This window comes from Elaeis guineensis, chromosome 1 (genome assembly GCF_000442705.2).
Source record: "Elaeis guineensis isolate ETL-2024a chromosome 1, EG11, whole genome shotgun sequence".
NCBI classification, from domain to species: Eukaryota; Viridiplantae; Streptophyta; class Magnoliopsida; order Arecales; family Arecaceae; genus Elaeis; species Elaeis guineensis.
The window spans coordinates 158134829-158161436 of NC_025993.2; the positions used below are offsets into that span (position 1 = coordinate 158134829).

Below are 26608 nucleotides of genomic sequence, written 5' to 3' on the forward strand. Positions count from 1 at the left end.
CGCTCATAAGGAGAAAAAAATTCTTTCCTCGTGAGGTGCCTTTTAAAGAGCAAAACCGTGAGGCCCATGGATCAAAACGGACAATACCTCATGTGACGGGCCGAGCTTTTGTCTACAACAATGGCGCGCCAAGGATCGAGATCCACTTCGATTCTTTGGAGCTGAGGTCTGCCTCGGCTGATTGTGAGGGGGCTCTGTTGTAGTTCTAATAATGTGAAGGGCATCAATAGTCTCACATTGGTTGTGAGTCAAAGGATACTCGCGTTTATAAGGAGAAAAAAATCCTTTCCATGTGAGGTGCCTTTTAAAGGGCAAAATCGTGAGGTCCATGGATCAGAGTGAATAATCCCTCACGTGACGGACCGAGCTCTTGTTCGCAACAATGGCGTGCCAAATAGAGGTTGAGGTCCGTCTCGATTCTTTGGGATTGAGGTCCATCTTGACTGACTGTGGGGCTTCTCGAATTATATATATTGAAGTCCCCCTTGACTGAAGGGTTTTGTTGTGGTTCTAATAATATGGAGAGCACCAATAGTCCCACATCGATTGTGAGTCAAGGGAGACTCGCGTTTATAAGAAGGAAAAAATTCTTTCCATATGAGGTACTTTTTAAAAGATAAAATCGTGAAGTCGATAGACCAAAGTGGACAATACCTCACGTGATAGACCGAATCCTTATCTGTAATATATATATTTTAATTTTTTAATTTTTTTAGATATAAAATAAAATTTTTATATTTAGACTCCACCCAATCTATTTAGTCCAATCCATTGAACTTCAACGTGATATGATATGGATTTTTCTCCTTTTATTTAGACTTATCTTGGCTCATTTAATCTAACCCTATGAATATTAACTCGATAAATTGGAATAGATCGGAGTAAATTTCTCACATCTTCTCGAATAATTTTTATGGATGGTTGATGCTTTTTTTTTTAATTTTAATTTTAAAAAATTAATCTAAATTGATTTTATTTCGAATGTACCTTCAACCCAATCAATCTGATCAAATCTATCTATATATTATATTATATAATATATATATCTAGTATAATATAATATAATAAATATATATTAAAATATATAATAAAAAATATTAAAAAAACATGAATAGATCTTAGTGTCTTATCCGTTAAAGCAAAAGATCAAGAATAATAGATACTGAGATCATTTTTTGATATATAAAGAGATATACATAAATTATTTTTTAATATAAATATTTTAAAAAATATTTATTTAAAAAATATAAATTTTTAAATAAATTTTTTTATCCTGATAGGTCCCTAAGGCAAATGCATGAAAGATCGGCTCAGAGATTCCGTAACTTCGTAAGGTCATACTCATATCTTAATGAATGCAAACTCAGACTGCTGTCTGCAATGTCAACCGTACTTACTATAAGTTACAAAATAAGAAATCTTAATTATTGCAAAATAACTAACAAATAATGAAATAGAATTACTACTAACGAAGCACCAAAATCTTTAAAAAAATATTTGTGGAGTGACCTGTAACTAGGGGGTTAGACAAGATCAACTTGAGCAAGATAGACCAGCCAAAACTTGGCACATTTCATAAACAACCCAAAGTTCAAGCTAGCTCATCTGATTTTGAGTTGAACATGATTTATTCTCAAATGGTTCATTTGATTTTGTGAGAACATGAGATATCTTGAAACTTTCATATCTATTTTAATTAATTATTTTGATATTGATTCTATGAATAAAATATTTTTATATAAAATATTTTTATATTCTCATAAGGTAGATAGTACATTAAAATAGTTATATGCTATAAATTATTTGTATATTTACGTATAAACATAATTGACCAAACTTAAACAACCTAGCTAGCTCCAACTTGGCAGCCGAGTGAGCCAAATTTAAGATAAATTCTAATGAGTTAACTTATTGGAGAATATTTCAATCAATCTCGAAAATGATCAAAATGAATCTATCTTGGCTTATCCAATCTCATCACCTTGGATATAGATAGATTGCAGTCACGATTATACCAACTTGAGAATATCAACAGTAATTATGTCTATCGTAAATATTGTGTGATTAAAACAGTTATAATTGCATAACCATATGGATAGCTGTTATGGCACACATCCTCTCATTTTGATAATGACTATCGAACTCCTACTATAAATAAAAAGAGTAGGAAACCCTCAAATAAGTCATTATACAATTCTCATTCTTTCTCAATTTTCTTTCTCTTCACGGTTCATTAAATTTCAACTGATTTGAGAATTGAAAGATCTCCTACTAAAAAAATTCTACCAAGAGGATTTTATTTTACGTCTGCCAATCAACCTAGAAGATGCGACAATCATAAGCTTGATCTGGCACAATACATCGGGAGATTATCGGCCTTGGTGCTATCTTGGCCACGTTGATCTCAACTTGATCTCAGAGCTTAACCACAATAACTTATACATAACAATTATATGCAACTTTTTAGTAATTACATTGCTACATGTTAAATCTCATACCATATAAATAAAAATGAATGAAAAGAAATAATGACATTCATCGGCTTTGGAGCCTTTTGAATAAGATTTCTACATGTTGCCTAGCATCATCTTAAATAAACCTATTTTAAAGAGAATACTTTTGACCATAAAATCTAAAAATGGAATAGCCTCAATTGATGCTATTATTTTATTGTATCAATCCTAATATTTTACTCCTTAGTTAATTGATGGTATATAGCGAATATGATATTTTACTAAAAAAAATAATCACTCGTAATCTGATGTGAAATTGTTTGGACGAAAAATACTTGCCTTGCAGGTTGACCGTTAAATATGTACACCATCATGTCAATACTGCATGAAATACATGCATATAAGGTATACAAAAAGCCATAAAAAATAAAATATTTAAATGTTATACTGTTAATTGTTCAGTTATAAATGGTAAGATCTCAAGCATAAATTATTTAATTTATTTAGTAAAATTGATTTATTGCTTGGTATATGCTCAACATCTATTTTTCAAGGACTCTGTGCCATGCTAGCCAACTATCACTTCTGTGGCTTCTAACCGGATCTAAATCTTCTTACCCCAAAAAAAAAAAAAAAAAAAAAAGCTTAAATCTAAAATAATTTATCGATAAAAAAATTGGATGAAACATTAAAATGAGCGATGGTGATCAACTGCAAGAGCTGTCTTCTTCTAGTTGATACCAAATGTTATTTATTCGGTATCCATCCACATTTCTCGGATATGCATTAAAAAATTCTCGACAATAAATTCTTTTTACTCGGTCCATCTCCCAACTCCCTTACGGATCCCTAAAAATATTGTTATAAAACTTATGGTGACCATTTTTTTAAAAAAATATATGCACTAAAGTACAACAAGAGTGGAATGCATAAATAAAAGTTATAGCAATCTAAAAACTATAAAATATATTAAAAATAATAAAAATTATGAATAAATAAAATAAATTTATTATTTATTATATATTTAATATTTATTTTTTAAAAAATTTAAATTTTTTATCAAAAAAGAAAATTTTTTTGCATCGTAGATGGTGTAATGTGTGGGGTGATTGATTCGTATAAAGAGTTGAAAAATAAAATATTTTTTCTTCGCTCATCATATTTTGATTCTGTGTATAAATCAATCACTAATGACGTTGGGCATGCCCTATATCATTGATGATGTATAATTTTTTTTTATTCAAATAAAAGACTTCAAACTATGCTTGCCCACTATCTCTATCGTGGCTCTTAGTTGGACCGAAATGCAAACTAATTTATCGATAAAAAATTAGATCAAATATTAAAATAAGAGATGGTGTTGAACTACAATAGCTGTCTTTGTTCAGTTGGTACCAAATCTTACCTGTCCGGTATCCATCCATGTATCTCGGATTTGTATTAAAAAAACTCGATAATAAATTCTTTTTATTTGATCCATCTCCCAACTCCTCTACGGATCCCTAAAAGTATTGTTATAAAAAAAATATGGTAAACCCTTTTTTTTTAATATATGCGCTCTTTTTCTCCGAGCATGCCTAACCACCTGGTGTACTAAAAGAGTGGAGTGCATAAACAAAATTTATAGTAATTTTAAAAAATATATAAATACATTAAAAATAATAAAAGTATAAGTAAATAAAATTTAATATATCGGATTATAAATTTTGAAAAATAATGGGCGATCCGACGGAACATACCGAGCCGTCCATTATATTTAAACCACAAGGATCGGCGGGACCTCTAGTACTTTTATAAATAATATTTTAAAACGGGAAACCCACCCGTCTAGAAGTCAAAAGTCAACACCGTCGGGAACTTGTAGCGGGGCCCTATGACAGCCAGTAGTACGTAGCCACGTTGGTAGTTGGCCCCATGGCCGCGACGCCCAGGAGGCGTGTTGTTATTTTTAAAGTGATGCGCATGAGTGTTTGTATGCGGGAGGGATCATCTGGTTAGTATCCATATCCCGGCGAAATCAATCCGACCGCCCGTGTTGGAAGGTTAGACTTTGGCTCCTCCGCATAGAAGAAACAAAAATGTGTCCGTATGGTGGGAACGCGTCGCGGGAGTGCGGCAATCGAGGGAGGCGGGACCCGTCAGGTTGGCCAGCGAGAGGAGTATAAATTGGGGATGGGGAGGGAAATGGGTGGAGGCCTCTGTACCAGGAGCCGTTGTGACTTATTTCCTGTGTTCTGCTCCTCCGTCGTGTGGAGAGAGTGAGGTCTGTTCCTCCGTTTTCCCTTGGCTTCTTTTTCTTTAGAATTTTCCTTTGGCTTTTTGTATTTCTTTGTCATTAGGGATTTATTTTCTTGCCCTTAGCAGGGTTCTGGCCTGTCGGCGGCCGCTAAAAAAATGGGTGGAGGGTCGGCGATCAGTCTCGAGGAGATCAAGAACGAGACTGTTGATCTGGTGAGCGCTGCTTCCTTGTAGCCTATTCTTATTGTTTTTCGTTTTTTTGCCCTGCTTTCCGGTATTAATCGTATTAGATATCACTTTATTATTTAATTGTTTTTGTGTATTACTTCTTTGATCATGACGGCGTGGAGTTATAGCAGGAAGATCTGGTTACTAGCTAGATTTTAGTATAAATTAATTTGATGAAACGTTTTCTGGATTTATTTTTTTTATCGGACTCTTTATTCTCTGGGTTTTTGGAGCTTCGTGGGGAATCTTCTAGATATTTGTATTTTTTATCTGAGGAAAATAGGCTGCGATCTGACTAGTTTTAGATTTTGGAGATTCCATTCTATTTTTCCTTTTTTTTTTTTTGGTTCCTTTTTGATGGGATATCCCAATCGTCAGGCTTTCAGATCGAATAGGGCTCAAACAATTCTTAGATCTCCTTTATCCTTACTTGCAGTACTGGAGGCATCTCATCTTCCCTTGGCCGCCAAGGAAGGAACAAATAAAAGAAGAAATGATCGAAACAAGATTCTTTTATTTTTCTTTTTTTCCCCTCTAATTTTCTGTTAACTAAAAAAATATAGATCAAAGATCGTTTACTCTTTTGTTACCAAAAATAAGATCGTTTACTCTTTTGTCGTATTCTCACCATAGAACAAAAGTTAAAAAATAAAAATTCACTGTCACCTCTGAGCTTTGCCCTTTGCCGTTTCGAGATTGACAGTACTTCCGTTGTACTCCGTCCGGTCGTTCCTGTCTTACTCTTCCTCGCTTATCCCGCCAACTTTGGAGGAAAAAAAAATCAAAGATACAAATAGGAAAAGTGATCATCATAAAGAAAACGTAAGTTTCTAAAAAAGTGAATTTTTTCTTGGAAATTAGATCCACCCTTCGATGCCCATCGATCGGCTGCAGTTGCGGACCATTCTGTTTTCTCTCTCTTTTTTTTTTTTTTAATGAAAAGGGAGGGAAAACCTACCCAAATTGCGGACCATTCTGTGAAAATGAATTTGTTCTATTTTGGACGGAGTCCTCGCTCTCGTCCTCCTTTGGAAATGGGTCCATCGAATCGATGCTCGGTTTTGGTCCTTTTGGCTTTCTCTGCGAAAAGGATATGTTTCTCCGATTATTTGGCAAAAGCCAAGCCTTTTTACGGTTATTCACGCGATGATATCACGAGACTCTCGAAGACACATTCACGATAAATAGCAGCTTTTTCCTCGGTACTATTTTAATATGCTAGGTAACGGCGATATAGCGGCTGTTATTTGACATGTATTTGTTTAATTTCATGAATCCAAATCATTAACGGATTGTTTGGGTTTGATTGCACGGATCAAGCGGCCTAAGACGGGGAGGAAAGTAATAAAGTGGGACCCCTTTCCAATCCGTTACTTTCTTCTTCAAGACGCCCGCCCTCTACCGGCGTCCTATAGGATTAACAAACAGCACGGATCCTCCCTCCAGGATGGCTGGCTATCAAATAAGACAATTCGTGAACGTTTATCATCTCATTAAACCCAATCAGGCCCTGCAGCGCCAGCGTAGCGTGGCATTTTTCTTTTTGTCAGTCCGGATACACGGCTAATAAAGAGCTATTACTTTTATTAAGGCAGCAGAGGAAAAAAATAAATGTATGGCAGTTCAAAACGGTCTTGGAAGGGCGGAAGCCAGTGAATAGGGGACCGCGGTGCTGCACGTTCAGGATCGCTGATTTAATGATGCTGTGGTTGTGTCTTGCTTTCAGGAAAGGATTCCGATCGAGGAGGTCTTTGAGCAGCTGAAATGCACACAAGAAGGTCTCACATCGGAGGAGGGAGCCAACCGGCTCCAGATCTTCGGGCCCAACAAGCTAGAAGAGAAAAAAGTACTCGTATCATTTTTTTCTATTTTACCATCTTTTTTCTCGAGCTCTGTACTAATCGATAACCTGCTTTTTATATAACAGGAGAGCAAGATTCTCAAGTTTCTGGGTTTCATGTGGAACCCCTTGTCCTGGGTGATGGAAATGGCTGCCATCATGGCCATTGCCTTGGCCAACGGCGGCGGTAAGCCCCCGGACTGGCAGGACTTTGTCGGTATCATCGCTCTGCTTGTCATCAACTCCACCATCAGTTTCATCGAAGAAAATAACGCCGGTAACGCCGCAGCAGCCTTGATGGCCGGGCTTGCTCCCAAGACCAAGGTGCGAAGCGTTTCGAAGCAGCTTCGAGTCCGTCCGCTTATTTTGAGCTCTCTCTTCTTAATAGTATGCATACGTATATAAGCTTGACCACCGCAGGTGCTGAGAGATGGCCGCTGGAGCGAGCAGGATGCAGCAATCCTTGTGCCTGGAGACATAATTAGCATTAAACTCGGAGATATTGTGCCTGCCGATGCACGACTTCTCGAGGGAGATCCGTTAAAGATTGATCAGTCTGCCTTGACGGGAGAATCCCTCCCTGTCACCAAGAGCCCAGGAGATGAGGTGTTTTCTGGCTCAACCTGCAAGCAGGGTGAGATCGAGGCTGTAGTGATAGCCACTGGCGTCCATACCTTCTTCGGAAAGGCGGCCCATCTCGTGGACAGCACGAACCAGGTTGGGCATTTCCAGAAGGTTCTTACGGCCATCGGTAACTTCTGCATCTGCTCCATTGCCGTGGGGATCATCGTTGAGATAATCGTCATGTACCCGATCCAGCATCGGAAGTACAGAGATGGAATTGACAACCTGCTGGTCCTTTTGATCGGAGGTATACCAATTGCAATGCCTACCGTCCTGTCGGTGACCATGGCTATTGGATCCCACCGGCTCTCCGAGCAAGGAGCAATCACCAAGAGAATGACTGCAATAGAGGAGATGGCCGGCATGGATGTTCTCTGCAGTGATAAAACTGGGACTCTCACTCTTAACAAGCTGAGCGTTGACAAAAACCTTATCGAGGTTTTCGTGAAAGGTGTGGATAAGGATCATGTTATCTTATTGGCAGCAAGGGCATCGAGGACAGAAAATCAGGATGCTATTGATGCTGCCATGGTTGGGATGCTTGCAGACCCAAAGGAGGTACAATTTATATAGCTATCTCACTATATGGATGATAAGTTTTTCATATTGTTACTTGCTTGTATAATTCTATCACTTTTAACCGTTTTTCATATCTATTCTTCAGGCAAGAGCTGGTATTAGGGAAGTACACTTTCTCCCCTTCAACCCTGTGGACAAGAGAACTGCTCTGACATATATTGATGCTGATGGCAAATGGCATCGTGTGAGTAAAGGTGCTCCTGAGCAGGTATGTTGTTTTCTTCGTCTTCAGTTTTCATTCTTTCCATTCATCCAAAAGGTTTTCATTCCTTTGACATGGCTGGTATTATCCTAACTCCAATCGTTTATTTGGCATGATGAATAGATTTTGAACCTCTGCAACTGTAAGGAAGATGTCAGAAAAAGGGTTCATTCTGTGATTGACAAGTTTGCCGAACGCGGGCTTCGATCACTGGCTGTTGCAAGACAGGTTTGCCATTAGATTAATAGCAGTCCTCTTGTAATTGTAATGAACTGCTTGTTCCTCAAACATTGCTGGTGCCACAGGAAGTTCCGGAGAAGACCAAGGAGAGTCCAGGGACCCCATGGCAGTTTGTTGGCCTATTGCCTCTATTTGATCCCCCAAGGCACGACAGTGCAGAGACCATCCGTAGGGCTCTAAATCTTGGTGTGAACGTAAAGATGATTACTGGTATATCAGCTCTTTTCTATTTTTCCATCTGTGAATTTCCATTACATTGATTCATTATCTAACATCATTTTATCTGTCCTATCCAGGCGATCAGCTCGCTATCGCTAAGGAGACTGGCCGAAGGCTTGGAATGGGCACAAACATGTATCCTTCCTCTTCATTGCTTGGCCAACATAAAGATGAATCAATTGCTGGACTTCCGGTAGATGAGTTGATTGAGAAGGCTGATGGATTTGCAGGAGTATTTCCAGGTGGGCTTGATTTCTATAGTCCTAAACAACCAAATTTACTCCATACATTTGATTGTCATATCTAACTGTCTTTTCCCCTCGTGAGACAGAGCACAAATATGAAATTGTCAAGAAGTTGCAAGAGAGGAAGCACATATGTGGAATGACTGGAGATGGAGTGAACGATGCCCCTGCTTTAAAGAAGGCTGATATTGGAATTGCTGTTGCTGATGCCACGGATGCTGCTAGAGGTGCTTCTGACATTGTCCTCACTGAACCTGGGCTTAGTGTCATCATCAGTGCTGTTCTAACAAGCAGGGCCATTTTCCAGCGGATGAAGAACTACACTGTAAGTAATGAGGTCTTGCATGAAGTTCCTTTGCTTTATAAATTTTCCTACATTTCTCTAAACCTTTTGTTCTTGTTTTGATGCAGATCTATGCTGTTTCCATTACCATCCGTATTGTTGTAAGTATCGATTGGAATAAGATCTTTTGAATAAAGCATCTGATTCTAGCCTTGTAGAACTTTCAGGTTGATCTCTTAATCCTGATTGTGGAGCTTGATATGTTATTGCTTCTATTCTATGTAGCTCGGCTTTATGCTTATTGCACTGATATGGAAGTTTGACTTTTCACCCTTCATGGTTTTGATTATTGCCATTCTAAATGATGGTGAGTTTAACTAAAAGGAACTACTTGATTCAATTCCATTTTCTGTTGCCTATTTTCCATTCTTTAACCGACTCCACGACCTTTTTCTTTTTCCTCATAATTTGGTGACTGCAGGCACAATTATGACAATCTCAAAAGATCGAGTGAAGCCATCTCCACTGCCTGACAGTTGGAAGCTGAAGGAGATTTTTGCTACTGGCGTTGTTTTTGGTACCTACTTGGCATTGATGACTGTCATTTTCTTTTGGGCAATGCATAAAACAGATTTCTTCTCAGTAAGTATTCTTCTTTTCCATTCTATGCATCAAAAATGGTGAAGAAAAGCACAACCAGCTTCTTATTGTACCCATTACTAGTCATGTATCATATCGTCACTCTGTTATCAATTTAATTCGATAGACCAGAGAGTGTTATAAGTTTTTCTTTGCTGAGTAGTAGTCTGATTTTAAAGTCTTAATCAAGGTAAATGGCATAAAGTTGAATGAAAATTAACATAATCATCTTGCCAATACCTTGCAGGATGAATTTAAAGTCAGATCATTGAGGGACAAGGAAGAACAACAGATGTCTGCTTTATACCTGCAAGTTAGTATTGTCAGTCAGGCTCTTATATTTGTCACTCGGTCACGCAGCTGGTGCTTTGTTGAACGCCCTGGACTTCTCTTAGTCACTGCCTTTGTTATTGCTCAGCTTGTAAGATTCTTCTGATAATTATTTTTCACTGAAATCACCATTTACTTCTATTAGATGCTAATGTTTTTCTGTCCAGACAATCCAACCGATCTTTCAGAACTTCATACTCTTAAACTAATTGGTTGCAACTACTTGGAAATGAAATATGAATAAGACTAGATGGTTCACTAATTTGATTTTTGTGATATTTGCATGTTATTAACTGTTCTTAAGAGTTTTACGAGGAATTCTGATATGCCATCAAATATAGGGTTGGCAATTGGGTCGGGTTGGGTCGGATATGGGTTGAGTCAGTGCTGGTCGGGTTAAAAAATCGTCAATCTAAATCCGATCTATTTATTAAACAGATCAGAAATTCAAATCTGAACCCAATCTGTTTATTAAATAGGAAACCCGACTCGATCCATTTATTAAATAGGTCAAATTATGTTAAATGGATTAAACAGATTAAGCAGATCGGGTTAAATGGGTCAGAAACAGGTTAAACAGATTAAACAAATCTTAAATGGGTTAAACATGTTAAATAGATCAAGTTAAATAGATTAGAAACATATTAAACAAGTTTTAAACAGGTTAAACAGATTAAATGAGTTATTTGACTCAATCCGATCTGAATATTAAATGGGTTAAACGGATTAGATATCTAAAATCTAAATTCGATCCAAAAATTAAAACGGTTAAATGGGTCGACCTATTTATGACATAAATCCAAACCTATTTATGACGGGTCGAATATGGGTCGGGTTGGTGGGTCGGGTCATATTTTGTTGGCCCTAATCAAATATAAACCATGTCTATAATCTTGATAAAAATATGCAATTTTTTTACCATTTGATTTGACTTTTTTGGATAAATTCAACTATAAGACTCCCAAAAGCATCAATCATCCCATTTCCACCACCTCAAATGGGACATGGTATTGATTATGTCCTATCTGGGCATTATAAATACAGTATGTTTCTATTAATTTGCTATCTCCCGAAATTACTTGGTTCAATAACTAAGAAAAACTCTCTTGTTATTCCTGAGCCCATTAGAATTGTGCTATAATATAGTGCACTTGCACCCAAGGATGGGCATATAAAAACCACAGCTATTTATTATTGCCTAATATTTAGGTTTCCCCCTTAAAGCTGTCATTTTGTTGCGTTTTATAATTGCTGTCTCAAATTGTTCATGCATGATAAAGTAACATTGCATCTGGCAGGTCGCTACTCTTATAGCTGTCTATGCTAACTGGGGTTTCGCACGAATTCAAGGCATAGGCTGGGGATGGGCTGGAGTTATCTGGCTTTACAGTATTGTTTTCTTCTTCCCTCTTGACTTGTTCAAATTTGCCATCCGCTACATTCTGAGTGGAAAAGCTTGGGATAACTTGCTTGAGAAGAAGGTATTCACATGTTTATTTTCCACCTCAACCAATGTCGAGGATCATCCCGTAGTCTATCAATTGTATTTTCTTCATCTGATGAGCGTGCATATTTCTTTCTTGCTGTTGAACTTCTTTTCATCTTCTTTTCTTGTTATTAAATTTCAGACTGCCTTCACTACCAAGAAGGATTATGGTAGAGAAGAAAGAGAGGCTCAGTGGGCTATGGCACAGAGGACTCTGCATGGACTTCAGCCCCCCGAAACAACGAATCTGTTCAATGACAAGAGTAGCTACAGAGAACTTTCAGAGATTGCTGAGCAGGCTAAAAGGCGAGCAGAGGTTGCAAGGTATTGTGGTCATGCAATCTATTATAAAAATACCTACTCTCAGCACCAATGCTTTGCTTTGAAAGTAACAGATATTTTGAAGAATTCCAGACAACATCAGCCATACAACAGCTTTTCAAAATTTCCCATTCACGCTTCTCTAGTGATCAGAGATAATGATAATGAAGCATTTGTACAATTTATATTGGAATAGCTGACTCTAAATTTATCTTTGTTGGCTTCACTTATGTTAGGAGACACTGAATTCTTGTAATTGGTGATCATTTACAGGCTCCGTGAGCTGCACACTCTGAAGGGTCATGTAGAATCAGTCGTTAAGCTCAAAGGGCTTGACATTGATACCATCCAGCAGCATTACACTGTATAATCACCACAGATATTCTCGATGACAGGCGATGAGAGGAAGCCCTAGAACGTGGAGTGAAGAGGAAGCCTTTCCTTTTTTCTTTTCCTTTTTTTTTTTTTTTATTTAATAACTTGGTATAGTGTCTTTTAGATCTGCAACATGTCTTGATCCTGTAGCCGGTTTCCTTTTAACTTATCATCCTCTTCAGAGCTGTGGCGACAGCCTGCCTGTCTACAACTTGCACGTAGATGAAAATAACGCAAACGTACCGCTCTTCTCAGCTTCAAAAATTTATTTGAACTGCTGCTATATAATGAGCTCTTAAACAAAGTTGAACCTTTTTGATCCTATCTGATGCACCCACTTCAGAATTTGATCTGCATTTAGATTTTGGATCAAGGGAAACCCTCTATAGACTGGAAGATGCTTTGATATGGAACCCAGTTCCTTGTATAGAAGGCGTATAGACTGACACACACACACACACGGTGGATTACATTTCTGGCTGATGGTGTCATATCAAGCTGGGTTGTCAAGTGTTGCTCCATGTAAGCTCTTGTGGACTTGTTACTCCATGTAAGCAGTCTAAATAAGCCCACATTCCGAAAAGAAAGGGGCTTTATACATGTTTGATTGGTGTTTGTTGAAAGATGGCGTGAGACTAGGAGATCTTATGTTTCCGTGCTCAGCTTATGAGTTGAGACATATGACGGGTGCTAGGAAGCAGGGCATTCACCAAGTCAAGTCGAGGCTGACTAGTGCAATTGTGGCCATGTAGAGGAGAGACTTGCGAAGGTCACGTACTCTTTTTTCTTTTCTTTTCTTTTCTTTTTTTTTAATGACTGTTGCTTGGAAAAAAAAAAGTGAGCCTAGTTATTTTCAATGGTAATGATTCTTGCACCCTTCAGCAATCTAAACCACTATTTTGCTTCGCCACCTAGGTGCCTATCAATATATTGGATATAGAACTTTGATATTAAACATGTTATTCAAATATAAGAAGCATGGTTTTCGGAGGGGACTGTCTTGTCTGTTGTTTATGGAAGTTGGACCCCTTTAGGAGGACATGTTTCTAAGTCACAGTAAGAATATATCCGGATTATTGAAAATCCTTGAAGTAACCTTGATTTGTTTTATTTTGCCTTTGACGGATTGATTCTTTGGATTGTTCTCCCTGAATAAATTATTTGAATTCTGTTAAATGAATCGCAGATTCTATAAATACTTCTGATTTCTGAAAGAAGCATTAATGGTTTACAAATTTAAAAGCCCATCTATCTAGCTGTTGTTGGTGGTATTTGACACGTGTACTGTCGTTGAACTTTCCATGCTTTTCTTGTACATGCATAAATATATTATAACTTTGATTCTTTATTTTTGTTAATTTTTTAACTTTCTCTCAAGAATCCAAACTTTTGGCTAACTTGTTCCTATTTTCTGAATTCTAAATTTTTACTTTAAACACAGTTATTTCTGAATGCTGAACTTGTTATTCTGTTTTAAGTAAACCTAGTATTAATCTCTCGAGACTTTCTAAGGCATTTTTTTGGATTAATTCTCCGGAGTTGTCTATAGCAATGTTTTTTTTTCCTCTTATTGTTTTCAGCATAATTTTAATGTGTCTGTCTTGGTAGGAACTAGCTAATAAGACAGCATAGGCACTGACTCAAAACAAGTAATAAATCTATTTCTCTCACTTTTCCTGCCCGTACCGTACATGTCCCATGACAAGCTATTCCCTAAAAGAAGACGCTACTGGTTCTTCACCTTCCATGGTTCATGTGATCTCTAACGAGGCAGCAAGCTGTCACGGTTCCGCATTGACTCGCAAGATAGTGCCATATAAATTTATAAGCATGATAAGCCTTCTATCAAAAAGTTTAAAGACTTTTAAACTGTGAGCCCATGATAGATAATGCCAAAATTAGGTCCTAATCATGTAGGGTCCTTCACTGAAGGGTACTCCGGTTGCATATGACCCAATCCATGAGCAGGCTTCTTTTTTGATTCAAGCCAATCCATAAAAGCATCACTAGGTTTGACGGAAGAGATTGTCGTATTCCACATCGGCAGATAAGAGAGTTATCACATGAATTTATAAGACTGAGTTGGTCTTTCAACCAATAACTTAAGCTTTTTGGCTGCGGTCCATGTCAAAATGCTCTTTTCACATGCAATGAAAATTTGCCTCATGATAGAATACGGCCTTATACTTGCCTAATAAAAGAATCATAATTCACTCCCATTTGTCTTGAGATAAATGCTTTCAAGAGTTCTCTAAACTATCTTTCATAAGCTATTTCTTTTATACAACGATGCCATCTTCCATAATCATTCTTCGTTCTGTAACAGGAGAAAATTATGTTTGTTAGCATGAAAACCCCGCATCAATGGTAGGATATTCACGAGAAACATATCCAGCAAATTAAATCATCACAGCGGTTCCCAAAAATGACCACAAGATAACAGTTTGGTCTAATGATATAAAAATAGAACAGTACTAATAAGCCTTCCATGAAGCAGATATATTTTTGGTGTTTTTATCGTGATTATTTCTCCTTTTTTTCTTTTATGAAAGTATTTATCACGTTTCTTGAAGTGATGATTGTTTAGTTAGGTTCATATATCAAATTATTGAATCTTTACATGTGAATTTGCTTTTTGGAGTAAGAAGATGCATATTAGGATAATTAAGACCCTCAAATGTTACTAAATTTGTTTCTATAATTTATGCACGGTGCAAATATTTAAAAAGTCTCTTATTTTATTCTTCTGCTTTGATCAAATATAGAGTGCAGATAATATTGTATATGAAACTTTTACAAAACTTTATGAATGCATAACAACCGTGTGAGCTTGTCATTATCAAGTTTTTTATCGATTTATCATTTTTGATATAGCGAAAAAACAATCTAGGCCCTATATATGTTTATATGTGTGTATGTGTGTGTGTGTCTATATATATATATATATATATATATCTGTATATATATATATATATATATGTATATATATATATATATATATATATATATATATGTATATATATATATATGTATATATATATATATATATATATATATATATATATATATATGTATGTATGTATGTGTCTATATGTATGTATATATATGTATGTATGTACATACATACATATATATAGACACATACATACATACATACATACATATATATATATATATATATATATATAAACACACACACACACATATATATATATGTAAATGAAATTCATAGACTGCTCCATATAGATATCTTCTTCAAGATATCTATTCAAAAAAATAGTTTTCACATCCATTTGTCAAATTTCATAATCATAGTAAGTCGCAACAGCAAGCAAAGTATAAATGGTTTTCAGCATGGTTACGGACGAGAAGATTTTTTGATAGTCAATGTCCTCACGCTGATTATAACTTTTAGCTACAAGCCTAGCTTTATAGGTCTCTACTTTACCATCGGCACCTATCTTCCTTTTGTAGTTTCATTTACACCCAATGGCTACAATCCATCAGGTGGATCTACTAAAGTTCAGACTTGATCTGAGTGCATCGAGTCAATTTCTGACTTCATAGCATCTAACTATTTTTCAAAATCGATATCAGACATCATCTCGTTAAAGGTATTAGGATCATCAGTATGACCCCTATCTCCCATAAGGAATATTTCTTTTACTTCCTCTGTAAGCATATCCATGTACCTTGCAGAAAGTCGGGAGGCCTTACTAGATCTATGAGGTGGTAGAGGAACATCAACTACTAGCTCATGGACTACGGGTTCTTAAGAATCTATAGCTCTTGGCTCTTCAGAGATTTTTTCTTCGAGCTCCACTAACCTCCCACTGCCGCCATCCTGAATAAACTGTTTTTCTAGAAATACGACGTTTCGACTCATAATCACATTATGGTCTCATAAAAAGTAGAAGTACTATCCCATGAATTCTTTTGGATATCTTATAAAACGAGCTATAATAGATCTATCCTCTAACTTATCTGTCATCTGTCTCTTGAAATAGGTCGGACATCCCCAAGTCTTGAGATAACTCAGACTCGATTTTTTACCGAATCATATTTCATATGGTATGGTAGGAACGAACTTTGATGGAATCCTATTCAACAAGTAAATGGCAGTTAATAAGGCATGTCCCCAAAGAAATAAGGATAGATCAGTAAAGCTTATCAAAGATCAGACCATATCTAATAGGATCTTGTTTCTCCTTTCGAATATCCCATTGAGCTGAAGCGTTCTAGGAGAGGTCCACTGAGAGACTATACTATTGTCCTTAAGATATCCCAAAAATTTTCGATCAAGATATTCACCTCCTCGATTAGATCGAAGAACCTTAACGAATTTGCCTGTTTGCTTTTCTACTTCATGCATGAATTCTTTAAACTTTTCAAAGGCCTCAGACTTGTGTTTAATCAGATACACATATTTGTACCTAAACAGATCATCGATAAAGATAATAAAGTAAGTATAACCACTCCTGATCTGCACATCAAATGACCCACACACGTCGGTGTGTACCAGGATAAATAACTCAGTGGCCCTCTCTCCATGTCCTACAAAGGGTAACTTAGCCATCTTTCCTCAAAGATAGGATTCGTAAGCTAGATACGACTCTGGGTTAAGAGAGCCAAGGATCCCATCTTTTTTCAGTCTGTTTATCCTATCCTCTCCAATATGGTCTAGTCTATAGTGTCACAAGTACTTCTGATTAATTTCATCTCTAGATCTCTTTTGGCTTATGGCACTCACTATATGCTCATTTAGGTTCACATTCGCATCAACATGCAAGTGATAAAGACTGTCAATTAAAAGATCTCATACAACCAATTTATTTCATAAATAAATAGAATAAAAATTTTTATTGAAACTAATTTTAAAACCTTCTTGTGCTAACATAGACATGAAAATCAAATTCTGACTAGCTACAGAAATATAATAATAGTCCTTCAAATCAAATCTAACACTAGACGGTAATCGAAAAGGATAAGTGCCAACGGTTTTTGTGGCAACTTTTGCTCCATTGCCGATCCGAAGAATCATGTCACCTTCCTTCAACCTTCTACTTTCTATCAGATCCTGCATTGAGATACATATATGAGCACTTGAGCCAGAGTCTAATATCTAACTAGAAGTAGAAAAAATTGTAAGGTTAGATTCTATTACAAGCATACTTTTGGAAGGTTTATCATCTTTTTTGATCTTTAGGCTCTCCAGGTATTTTGGACAGTTTCTCTTCCAGTGGCCTTCAGCATGACAGTGGAAACACTTTCTCCTTGCCTCAGCTGTCTTTGGACCATCTTTCTTCGGCTTGCTCTCTTTCTTCTGCTTCTTCATGGATTTAACCTTCTTCCTTCCAATAGACTTTCTCTTGGAAGAAGAAGTCCGCTTCACAGCGAGAACAGTATCCCTTGAACTCTTCAAAATACCCTCCATGGTGACTAATATGTTAACAAGTTCGAGAATAATACAGTCAAGTTTGTTCATATGAAAATTTATAATGAATTAACTATATGAACTAGTAAGGGATTGAAGGATCGGATCCACCTGTAATTCCTTTTGCATATCCAGTCCGAGCTTTCCAAGCTCCTCAATGTCCTTGATCACTGTCATATAGTGCTCATGGACAGACTGTCCTTTGCACATCTTCAGATTGAAGAGTCTCTTAAACACTTCGAAGTGTGCAGTACCGCTCTGCTCACCATACAACTCTTGTAGGTGAGTGATCATGGCCCAGACAGTGGGTATATGCTCGTGCTAGATTTGCAATTCGTTTGACATGGACGCCAGTACATAGCACTTGATCTGACTGTCTTCATCCGTTCACTTCTCAAAGCAGCTCTTTGCTCAGCAGTAGGATATTTTGGTAGCACTACGGGATCCTGATCGAGAATATAGCTTAATTTTTCTGAGGTTAGGACAATCCTGAGGTTTCTGAGTCAGTCTTTGTAATTAGTACCAATCAAATGATTGGTTTCAAAGATACGAGTTAGAGGGTTTGAGGCTGATACTGTAGTTTAACTGCGAGAGTAGAGATTCAAGTTAGACTTTTGTACTTAATATTTAATTTACTTCTAGAGACTTTAAGATGCAAATAATGACTCCCACTAATTTATCAGATTCCTCCACTCTCTGAAAAGGAAATGAAAATCCTAATACGATAAGGGATTCCTAGTGGGTGTTGTGGTCCCACCAATGACATACACCTCATCTAACAGTTATTGATAATATGCACACTAATGCGTAGGAAACTCTTTGCTCAGATGCTTCACTAAGCATGTTGCAGCGATTTGGTCTCTAAGTCATGTAGGCTCACCTAACAATTATTGCTCACACTTCTTAGTTAAGCCCGACCCACCGTTCACAAGTAGGTGTAAGGCCGTCATTGGGTTCCTCATCTAATAGTTATTGGGTCCAACCCTATCCTTACTCTGGAGCAACTCTTTGCTAATAGAGTAGTTGCATGTTTTCGATGTAATTGAACCACTATAACCAGTCGAGAACAATCAACGTCGGTAGCATACCCGCACATCTACAATGGTGGAAGTGTTGGAAATAGTGTCCCAAAGTCAATCGTCAGCCTATTGACGGTTGTGCTCTTTTTGTATTAGTACATGAATTATAAATAAATAAAAGTTATTTTGGTATTTTTTCATCACAAATGTTTCATCTTCTAATGAACTCCTGTGTTGTGGTGAAGTCCTTAGGACTATTTAGACTCGACAAAGGAGAATTTGTTGCTTAGTCCTTAAACCTGTTCGCGATCAAATGATACGTTGTTACCAAGGACAACAACGTTTATCGAGCATAGGTCGTTGTGTGCCATATGGGTTGGTTGTCCTCATAACTAAGGAGTGTGGAGACACTGGTATGACATACAGGTGAGATGTAATGGTACATCTGCACTGAACGTGACCGACTTCGGAGCTATTTCTGCTATCAAGATTTGCTCCGATGGGATATGGGTATAAATGTCCCTCTAACCTGAGACCGCCACGGTGACTTGCAAGCAACTCACTGTACTTAGGCATTGAACTACCTGAATTTTTAATTCAGTGACGGAAGGCTGCTGGGTGTAGTCAAGTACTTGACTTGTCGGTGCGTGTGTCAAGATGGGATTGACTACTCCAGTTTAGAAGCTGTGTACAGTCGTATTTCAATTTATCAAAATCTTGGTCAGGGTAGTCCTAGTGAGGAGTCACAGGACTAATTGAGTTGAGCACGATTCGGATGATCTCATCAGGGTTGACAGTTTAACCCTGAGTCGTCCTAAACACAGGGGTCAAAAGGGATGAATTATACGGTAATCATATTCACGTCGGTTCTGAATGTTGTGATTGTGACTATTCGACCTATCCGATCGTAGAGTACCATTGCTAGATGGTCACTTCGATTAGTACAGGAATTGGTTCCTGTGCTACTGGCTTAGGTTCGAACCTGCGGGGTCACACACATTAGAGGTTCCTTTCTGATCTGATGGCTGATTATGAGTCTTATGTGTCTAGAATTCTATGATTGAGAATTAGGATTCTCTAATCATGAGTTCCATACATTTTGGGTATCGGGGTCAAAATTTTAAATTTCAAATTTTGAATTTGAAATTTGAACTCTTTGATCAGGGTTTCATATCGATGGTCTCTGATGCCTAATTGCCCATCGAATTTGGACTAAATATTTATGAGAGATTTAATTAGTGATTTGATCGCTAATTAACTCAATTTGATTGAGTAATTATTTTTAGATCAAGTCCAATTGAATTAGATTCAGTTTGGATTGATCCGATTAGGTTAAGTGTTGATCTAATCGCTAAGGTGATTTAGTCCCTGATTTGATCAAGGGTTAGGCTTAGTTAATTTCTGATTTGATTAGAATTTTATTGAGCCTAATTAAGTCTAATTATGTTGGGTTTAATCTGATCTAATTGTGTTTAACCTATTTTAATTAGGTTGGCTCAATTTGAACCAAACCACCTTGTTTTAAATTCCCTGCGCCACTTAACTTCCTTGCGCCCATTTGAATTCATGAGAAAAAATTTTCTCATGAATTTTCTCCCATGCAAAGCTCTCTCACGTCCATGTTTATGTGCGCCAATTATTTGGATTAACTTGGTTTGTTATCCATCCAAATTCAAAGGAGTTTTGAATTTGAATGGATAACCAAATAACCATGCACCAGCTTATCCTCTTTTGTGCGCCCCATATTCCACACGAGAAATAGTTTCTCGTGAAAGTCTCAATGCACAAAAAAAAAAAAGGGCCATGCCATCTCTTCTTTCTCGCACAAATGGATGAGGATAAGATTGGTTGATACTTGAATTCAAATTTGATTTGAATTTAAGTGAGCACCCATCTCTTCTTATCCACTCACACGCTTTCAATATCTCTTGCGATGTTTTATAAAATGAGAAAGGGAGGGGGCATGGGCAATAAAAAAAAAGAAGAGATAAGGGGCGTGGGGAGGTTCTGAAAAAATTTTGAAGTGTTCAAAATTTACCGAGAGGAGAGAAAAAGGAGAAAAAAGTGGGCGCAGGGTTTTTGGTGTGTACCCTAGGGTTTCTACCTAGGATTTGAAAAGTGAGATTGGTGTGCCATGAGTGTCGTGAGTCTACCAAATTTCAAGAAGAGATCCATCAGCCTCTCAACCAACTGTGCAGACGATCTGGAGCATCTGAGGAGTCGGCACACATCGATCGAAGGAGTTCGATCAACATCAGCCATCAAAAGGGTGAAATCACGAACTAGCATTCGTGAGGAGCCGATCAGACGGGAGCTTCATGTGGACGATCCGCAGAGGCCAAACACTAGTGTGGCTGTGACGTGACGATCAGAGCCCCCGACGGTGATCAGATTGCGGTGATCGACTATCCGCAAAAGGTGATGTGTTCTGAACACAGTATAGTAAAAAGTTTACTGTTTCAAATTTGAATTTAAAATTTAAATGTATGCTGTTGTATCATATTTAGATCCTAGTGTAGGGTTAATTAGTATTAATTAATGAGATTAATTAATAATTTTACTGTAAAATAGTAATTTTAAAATAGTTTTAAAATTACCATTTTGCTCCTGCACTGAATTTTCGCTTCAAATGGTATCAGAGCATGGTTCTAGAATATGATATATATATGCATGCGTAGATTAAGGTGTAATCTATAAGTTTAAATTTGAAATTTGAAATTTGTTAGAAGTTTCAAATTTGAAATTCAAAATTTAAAATTTAAATTTTGAAATTTGAATTTTGAATTTTGAAATTTGTTTGAAATTTAAAATTTGAAATTTGAAATTTGAAATTCAAAATTCAAAATTTAAAATTCAAAGATTGAAAATTTAAAATTTAAAATTTGGTTGAAATTTAAAATTTGAAATTTAAAATTTAAAATTTGAAATTTGAAATTTGAAATTCAAAATTTAAATTTTGAAATTGGTATATTTAGATATATTTGAACCAAGTAGCAAGTAATCTAATTGGGTTGGTTGCCATGGCCATCCGGTCATAGGAGAAAAATAGGGTTTAAAGGCCCTCTCTTTCCATTCGATGGGGTCTCCTATGACGGTAGGGGTGCCGATATAATTATATCTCATACTGATGAAGCAGCGAAATGACTTAATTATAAAATTTATCATGAATGTGTTAGATTAGATCTAAAAAAAAATTCATGATTTATTTTGAGTTATTTTCTGTTATGAAATGAGCAATAGGATTGCTGTTTATGAATTGTGCTGACCCGTTTGTGAAATGAGTCAACACATTTGGTGAACAGAAAATAAAATCTTTCAAAATTTGAAAATTATTTTCAAAATGCCAAACCCTGACCCATCAGTCCAAGTACTTAATTAAAAGAATTAAGTATTGTCTAGTAGGTCTAGAATTGTGAATTAAGATCTAAGACAATTGCATAAACTTGTGGATTAATGGGTTAGATGAATTAGGTCCATAATTGGGTTAGACCTAAGGTTAGCTTAAAAAATAGACTAAATGGAGTAATTGGTCAAATCTAATCAAAAGTTGAATTAGATTAGGTCAAGGATACTCTAGACTCAACTTCAATAGTTGTAGTTGAATGGGTCCATGTCTTTAACTAGACCAAGATGGACTTAATTCATGGCTACGCGGTGGAGCCCTATTTACTAAGTTGATCAAAATTAAAACTAATGAATCGGTTGGTGTCTAAGGTAAGTTCGGCAGTTTTGACCAGTGGTTCTTAAGCGGGAGCTACTCGCATTGATTCGATCATTGACAAGTTAATGGCAAATTCCCACCACTGATCTCACTTACCTGGCCAATCTGGTAAGTTAGATTTTGATTAGATCACTTGGTGATTAGAGCTCACCCATGTCATTAGGTAAATCAGTGTGACTGATTTAGGTGCTCCTAATGCCAGCTTTAATTAAATCTTTTTTAATCTGACTTGGTGAAGTCAGTGGGAGGATTGAAATTGACTGGATGATTTCTTCTCTACTATCCTTTAATAAAATCCTCAAAAATTATTAGGTACCTAAAATGATTAAGTTATAATGATAACTAAGTCAATGCCTCCCATTCATTAGTTCAATGATCATTGGAGGCCCAAAGGCCTGGTGCTCATTGGCTAATAGAATTATCATTCATAATATGATAATTTGGTTGAGTCTTTCTGATGGTGGTTAGGTTGGCCGGCCAAAATCGGGCCTGATCATTTATTGATCTGATTCACCAAATTAAGTCATGTTAATGGTTGGATCTAACCAGATCTTTTCAGTGGAGGCCAAAGCCTACTGATTAGGTTCTGGGGCAAAATCAATTACTAAAAGTTGTTTAGAGAAATAACTGGTTAAGAACCTACCCATAGATGCACATGGGTTGACCAACCAAAGTTGGGCTCGTGTGTAGTCTGTGTGGATTCTAGTACCCATTAAGGAATTAAAGTAATTCCTCGAATTAGAGGTTGAGGCTACCAGTTCGTAAAAATATTAGAAAAAATTTTAGACTAAAGTCCAAGTCTTTAGTATTAATTTATGTACTAATAGAGGTCTGGTTTTTCTTTATATAGCTATGGCCACTACCCTGTCGCTCCGGTCATTATTAGATAATGACAAGCTCATGGGACCTAATTTGGATAGCTGGTATCGAAAATTGAAAATCGTCCTTGAGCATGAGCGGATCCTTTTTGTAGTAACGGATCCAGCACCTGAGGAGCCAGCTCCGAATGCTAGTAAAACGATCCGAGATACTTACCAGAAGTGGCTCAATGACCGCACCACCATCTGATGTATTATGCTGGCAGCAATGAATGACGAGTTCAGCCGCATGTTTGAGAACGCCCAGCCACAGGAGATGCTTCAAATGTTGAACGACTCCTTTGGCATGCCTGACGACGTTGAAAGGCACAAAACTAGTTGTGCCATTTTCAATGCTCGGATGAGGGATGGGGCCTCAGTCACTGATCATGTACTGTACATAATCGAGATGATTGAGCGCCTAAGCAAATTGGGTTTTCCTCTGCACGAGCAGCTTGGTAAGGATGCGATCCTTAATTCCTTGCCCAAGTCCTTCCTCCCATTTCTTACTCATTTTCGAATGACAAAGCCTGCAGTAAACTACCACGGGTTGTTGGGGTTGCTGTAGAACTTTGAGAAGGATCACCAGCTCCATAAGGAGTCGGTGAATGTAGTGGGAGGGTCTTCTTCTCATCGTCGACCCTTTGGGAAGGGAAGAAGAACAAGAAGAACAAGAACAAAAAGGTGCAGCCTCATGCTGGGATGGTTGCACAGGGTCAGACCAAGAAGTGCAAGCCCGACTAGAGCCAGGTGGAGTGTTTCTTTTGCAAGAAGCAGGGGCATTGGAAGAGGAACTGTCCTCAATACATAGCCTCCCTGGACCCGAACAGACCGAAGAAGAAGCAAAGGAATTATATGATAACTCCTTGCAACTTTTTCATTTGTGATACTACTGCCTGGGTATTGGATACCGGAAGCCCTTATCATATTTGTAATTCGATGCAGGGTCTGCAGGTCAGTAGGAGATTTGATGAAGGCAAGAGGTTCCTGAACGTTGGAGATGGAAGCAAAGTTTCAGTTCTAGCTTTAGGAATCATGAGTCTTGTAATCAATTCTCGTAATATAATTCTGAGTGAATGTCACTATTGTCCAAGCTTTTTATTAAATATTATTTCTGTAGGTCTTTTGGCCATGTACGGTTATAATTTTTTAATAAAAAAAAATATTTACAATATCATTTTGAATGATATTACAATGTTTGTTGGACAATTAAATAATAGAATTTACTTACTATCACAGCCTGTTAATGTGGTTCAAAACTTCGGTAAACGCCCTAGAATAGATAATGTGTCAGAAATCTACCTTTGGCACTGTAGGCTAGGTCATATCAATAAGAACAGGATAAACAGGTTGGCTCAAGAAGAAATTCTTGAACTTGGTGATTGTGAATCACTTCCAACCTGTGAGTCTTGTCTTCTTGGAAAGATGACCAAGTCACCTTTTACTGGAAAAGGTGAGCGAGCCAGTGAACTCTTGGGTCTGGTACATTCTGATGTATGTGGACCTATAAGCTCAAGTGCAAGAGGTGGATATTTCTACTTCATAACCTTCACAGACGACCTATCGAGGTATGGATATGTCTACTTAATGAAGCATAAGTCGGAGTCGTTTGAAATGTTCAAACTATTCCAAAATGAGGTAGAAAAATAAACTGGGAAGTGTATTAAAATTCTTCGATCTGATCGAGGAGGTGAATACCTTTCCAATGAGTTTTTGACGTATCTAGGAGAGAATGGGATTCTCTCTCAGTGGACTCCTCCTGAAACACCACAGCATAATAGTATGTCTGAAAGGAGGAATCGGACCTTATTGGACATGGTTCAATCCATGATAGGGTTTGCTGGTCTGTCGATCTTCCTCTGGGGATATGCGCTCGAATCAGCTTGTTACCTTCTAAATAGAGTTCCGAGTAAGTCTGTAGCCAAAACGCCATATGAGATATAGATAGGACGTAAGCCAGTACTCTCGCACCTTAGGGTTTGGGGGTGTCCGGCTTATGTTAAACGTTTAATTACAGACAAGCTTAGACCTAGGTCTGACAAGTATAATTTTATAGGGTATCCAAAAGAGATCAAAGGGTATTATTTCTATTTTGCTGATGAGCAAAAGGTGTTTGTCAGCCTTAAGGCAATCTTTTTAGAAAAGGAGTTCCTTAGTGAAGGAACTGTTGCCTCTAAGGTCGAACTTGACGAAGTTCGACAGGTGAAAAAACCGACACATGTTACTGAACCTGAATCGGATTTGATTAGATCAGATCCGGAGCCCATTGATTATGCACCTTTAAGGCGGTCTGGTAGAGTACCACATCAATCGGACAGATACTATGGTTTCTTGGTCCGGAATGGCGATCCTGTCGAACTTGATGAAAATGATGAGGATCCGATCACCTACATGGATGCAATGCAGAGACCTGACTCTGAGAAATGGCTAGAGGCCATGAAATCCGAAATGGAGTCCATGAAGGTCAACGATGTGTGAACATTGGTTGACTCACCCGAAAGAGTGAAACCCATAGGGTGTAAGTGGGTCTTTAAGAGGAAGAGGGGTGCAGACGAAAAGGTGGAGACCTATAAAGCCCATCTGGTTGTCAAGGGATATCGTCAACGTTATGGTATAGACTATGACGAGACATTTTCTCCTGTGGCAATGCTCAAATCCATTCGGATTATGCTTGCGATAGCTGCCCATCTAGACTATAAAATCTGACAGATGGATGTGAAGACAGCTTTCCTAAATGGAGAGCTGGATGAAGAGGTGTATATGATACAACCTGAAGGGTTCACATCCACAGATGAGTCTAAGGTATGCAAGCTACAAAGGTCCATTTATGGACTTAAGCAGGCATCTCGGAGTTGGAACATACGTTTTGATAGGACGATCAAAACGTTTGGCTTCGTTAAGAACGGAGAAGAGCCCTGCATTTATAAGTGGGCTAATGGTCCAGTAGTAGTATTTCTTGTATTGTATGTGGATGACATTCTCTTAATCGAGAATGATATCCCTGCATTACAGGGAATAAAGATTTGACTATCGTCACAGTTCTTCATGAAGGATCTGGGAGAAGCTTCCTACATCCTAGGGATGAGGATCTATAGGGATAGATCCAAAAGGTTGCTTGGCTTATCCCAGTCCACGTATATTGATACTATGCTGAAAAGGTTCAGCATAGAGAATTTCAATAAAGGCTATCTATCGATAGGCCATGGAATTTCTCTCTCGAAAAGGGATTGTCCGACAACACCTCAAGAGAGAGAGCGTATGGGTAGGATTCCATA

General features: G+C 37.5%; 1 protein-coding gene across 1 annotated transcript; it reads left to right on the plus strand.

The window, feature by feature from the left end:
- The first annotated feature begins 4632 nt into the window (after window positions 1-4632).
- On the plus strand, window positions 4633-12626 carry LOC105039277 (plasma membrane ATPase). Its single transcript, XM_010915377.3, has 17 exons — window positions 4633-4716; window positions 4818-4904; window positions 6646-6765; window positions 6847-7083; window positions 7180-7941; window positions 8048-8170; window positions 8288-8392; window positions 8470-8614; window positions 8701-8865; window positions 8955-9193; window positions 9280-9312; window positions 9437-9518; window positions 9633-9793; window positions 10038-10211; window positions 11419-11601; window positions 11749-11930; window positions 12201-12626. Exons 2-17 carry the CDS (start codon window positions 4848-4850, stop codon window positions 12295-12297), a joined length of 2865 nt encoding a protein of 954 aa, XP_010913679.1. The 5' UTR covers window positions 4633-4716; window positions 4818-4847; the 3' UTR covers window positions 12298-12626.
- Window positions 12627-26608: the final 13982 nt, after the last annotated feature.

What these genes read in the sequence shown, in the direction of transcription:
- LOC105039277 (XM_010915377.3), top strand. Translation starts at nt 4,848, where the DNA reads ATGGGTGGAGGGTCGGCGATCAGTCTCGAGGAGATCAAGAACGAGACT. An exon ending in ATTTGCAGGAGTATTTCCAG is followed by an intron (nt 8,866 to 8,954) that starts GTGGGCTTGATT and finishes CTCGTGAGACAG; the next exon opens with AGCACAAATATGAAATTGTC. An exon ending in ATAACTTGCTTGAGAAGAAG is followed by an intron (nt 11,602 to 11,748) that starts GTATTCACATGT and finishes ATTAAATTTCAG; the next exon opens with ACTGCCTTCACTACCAAGAA.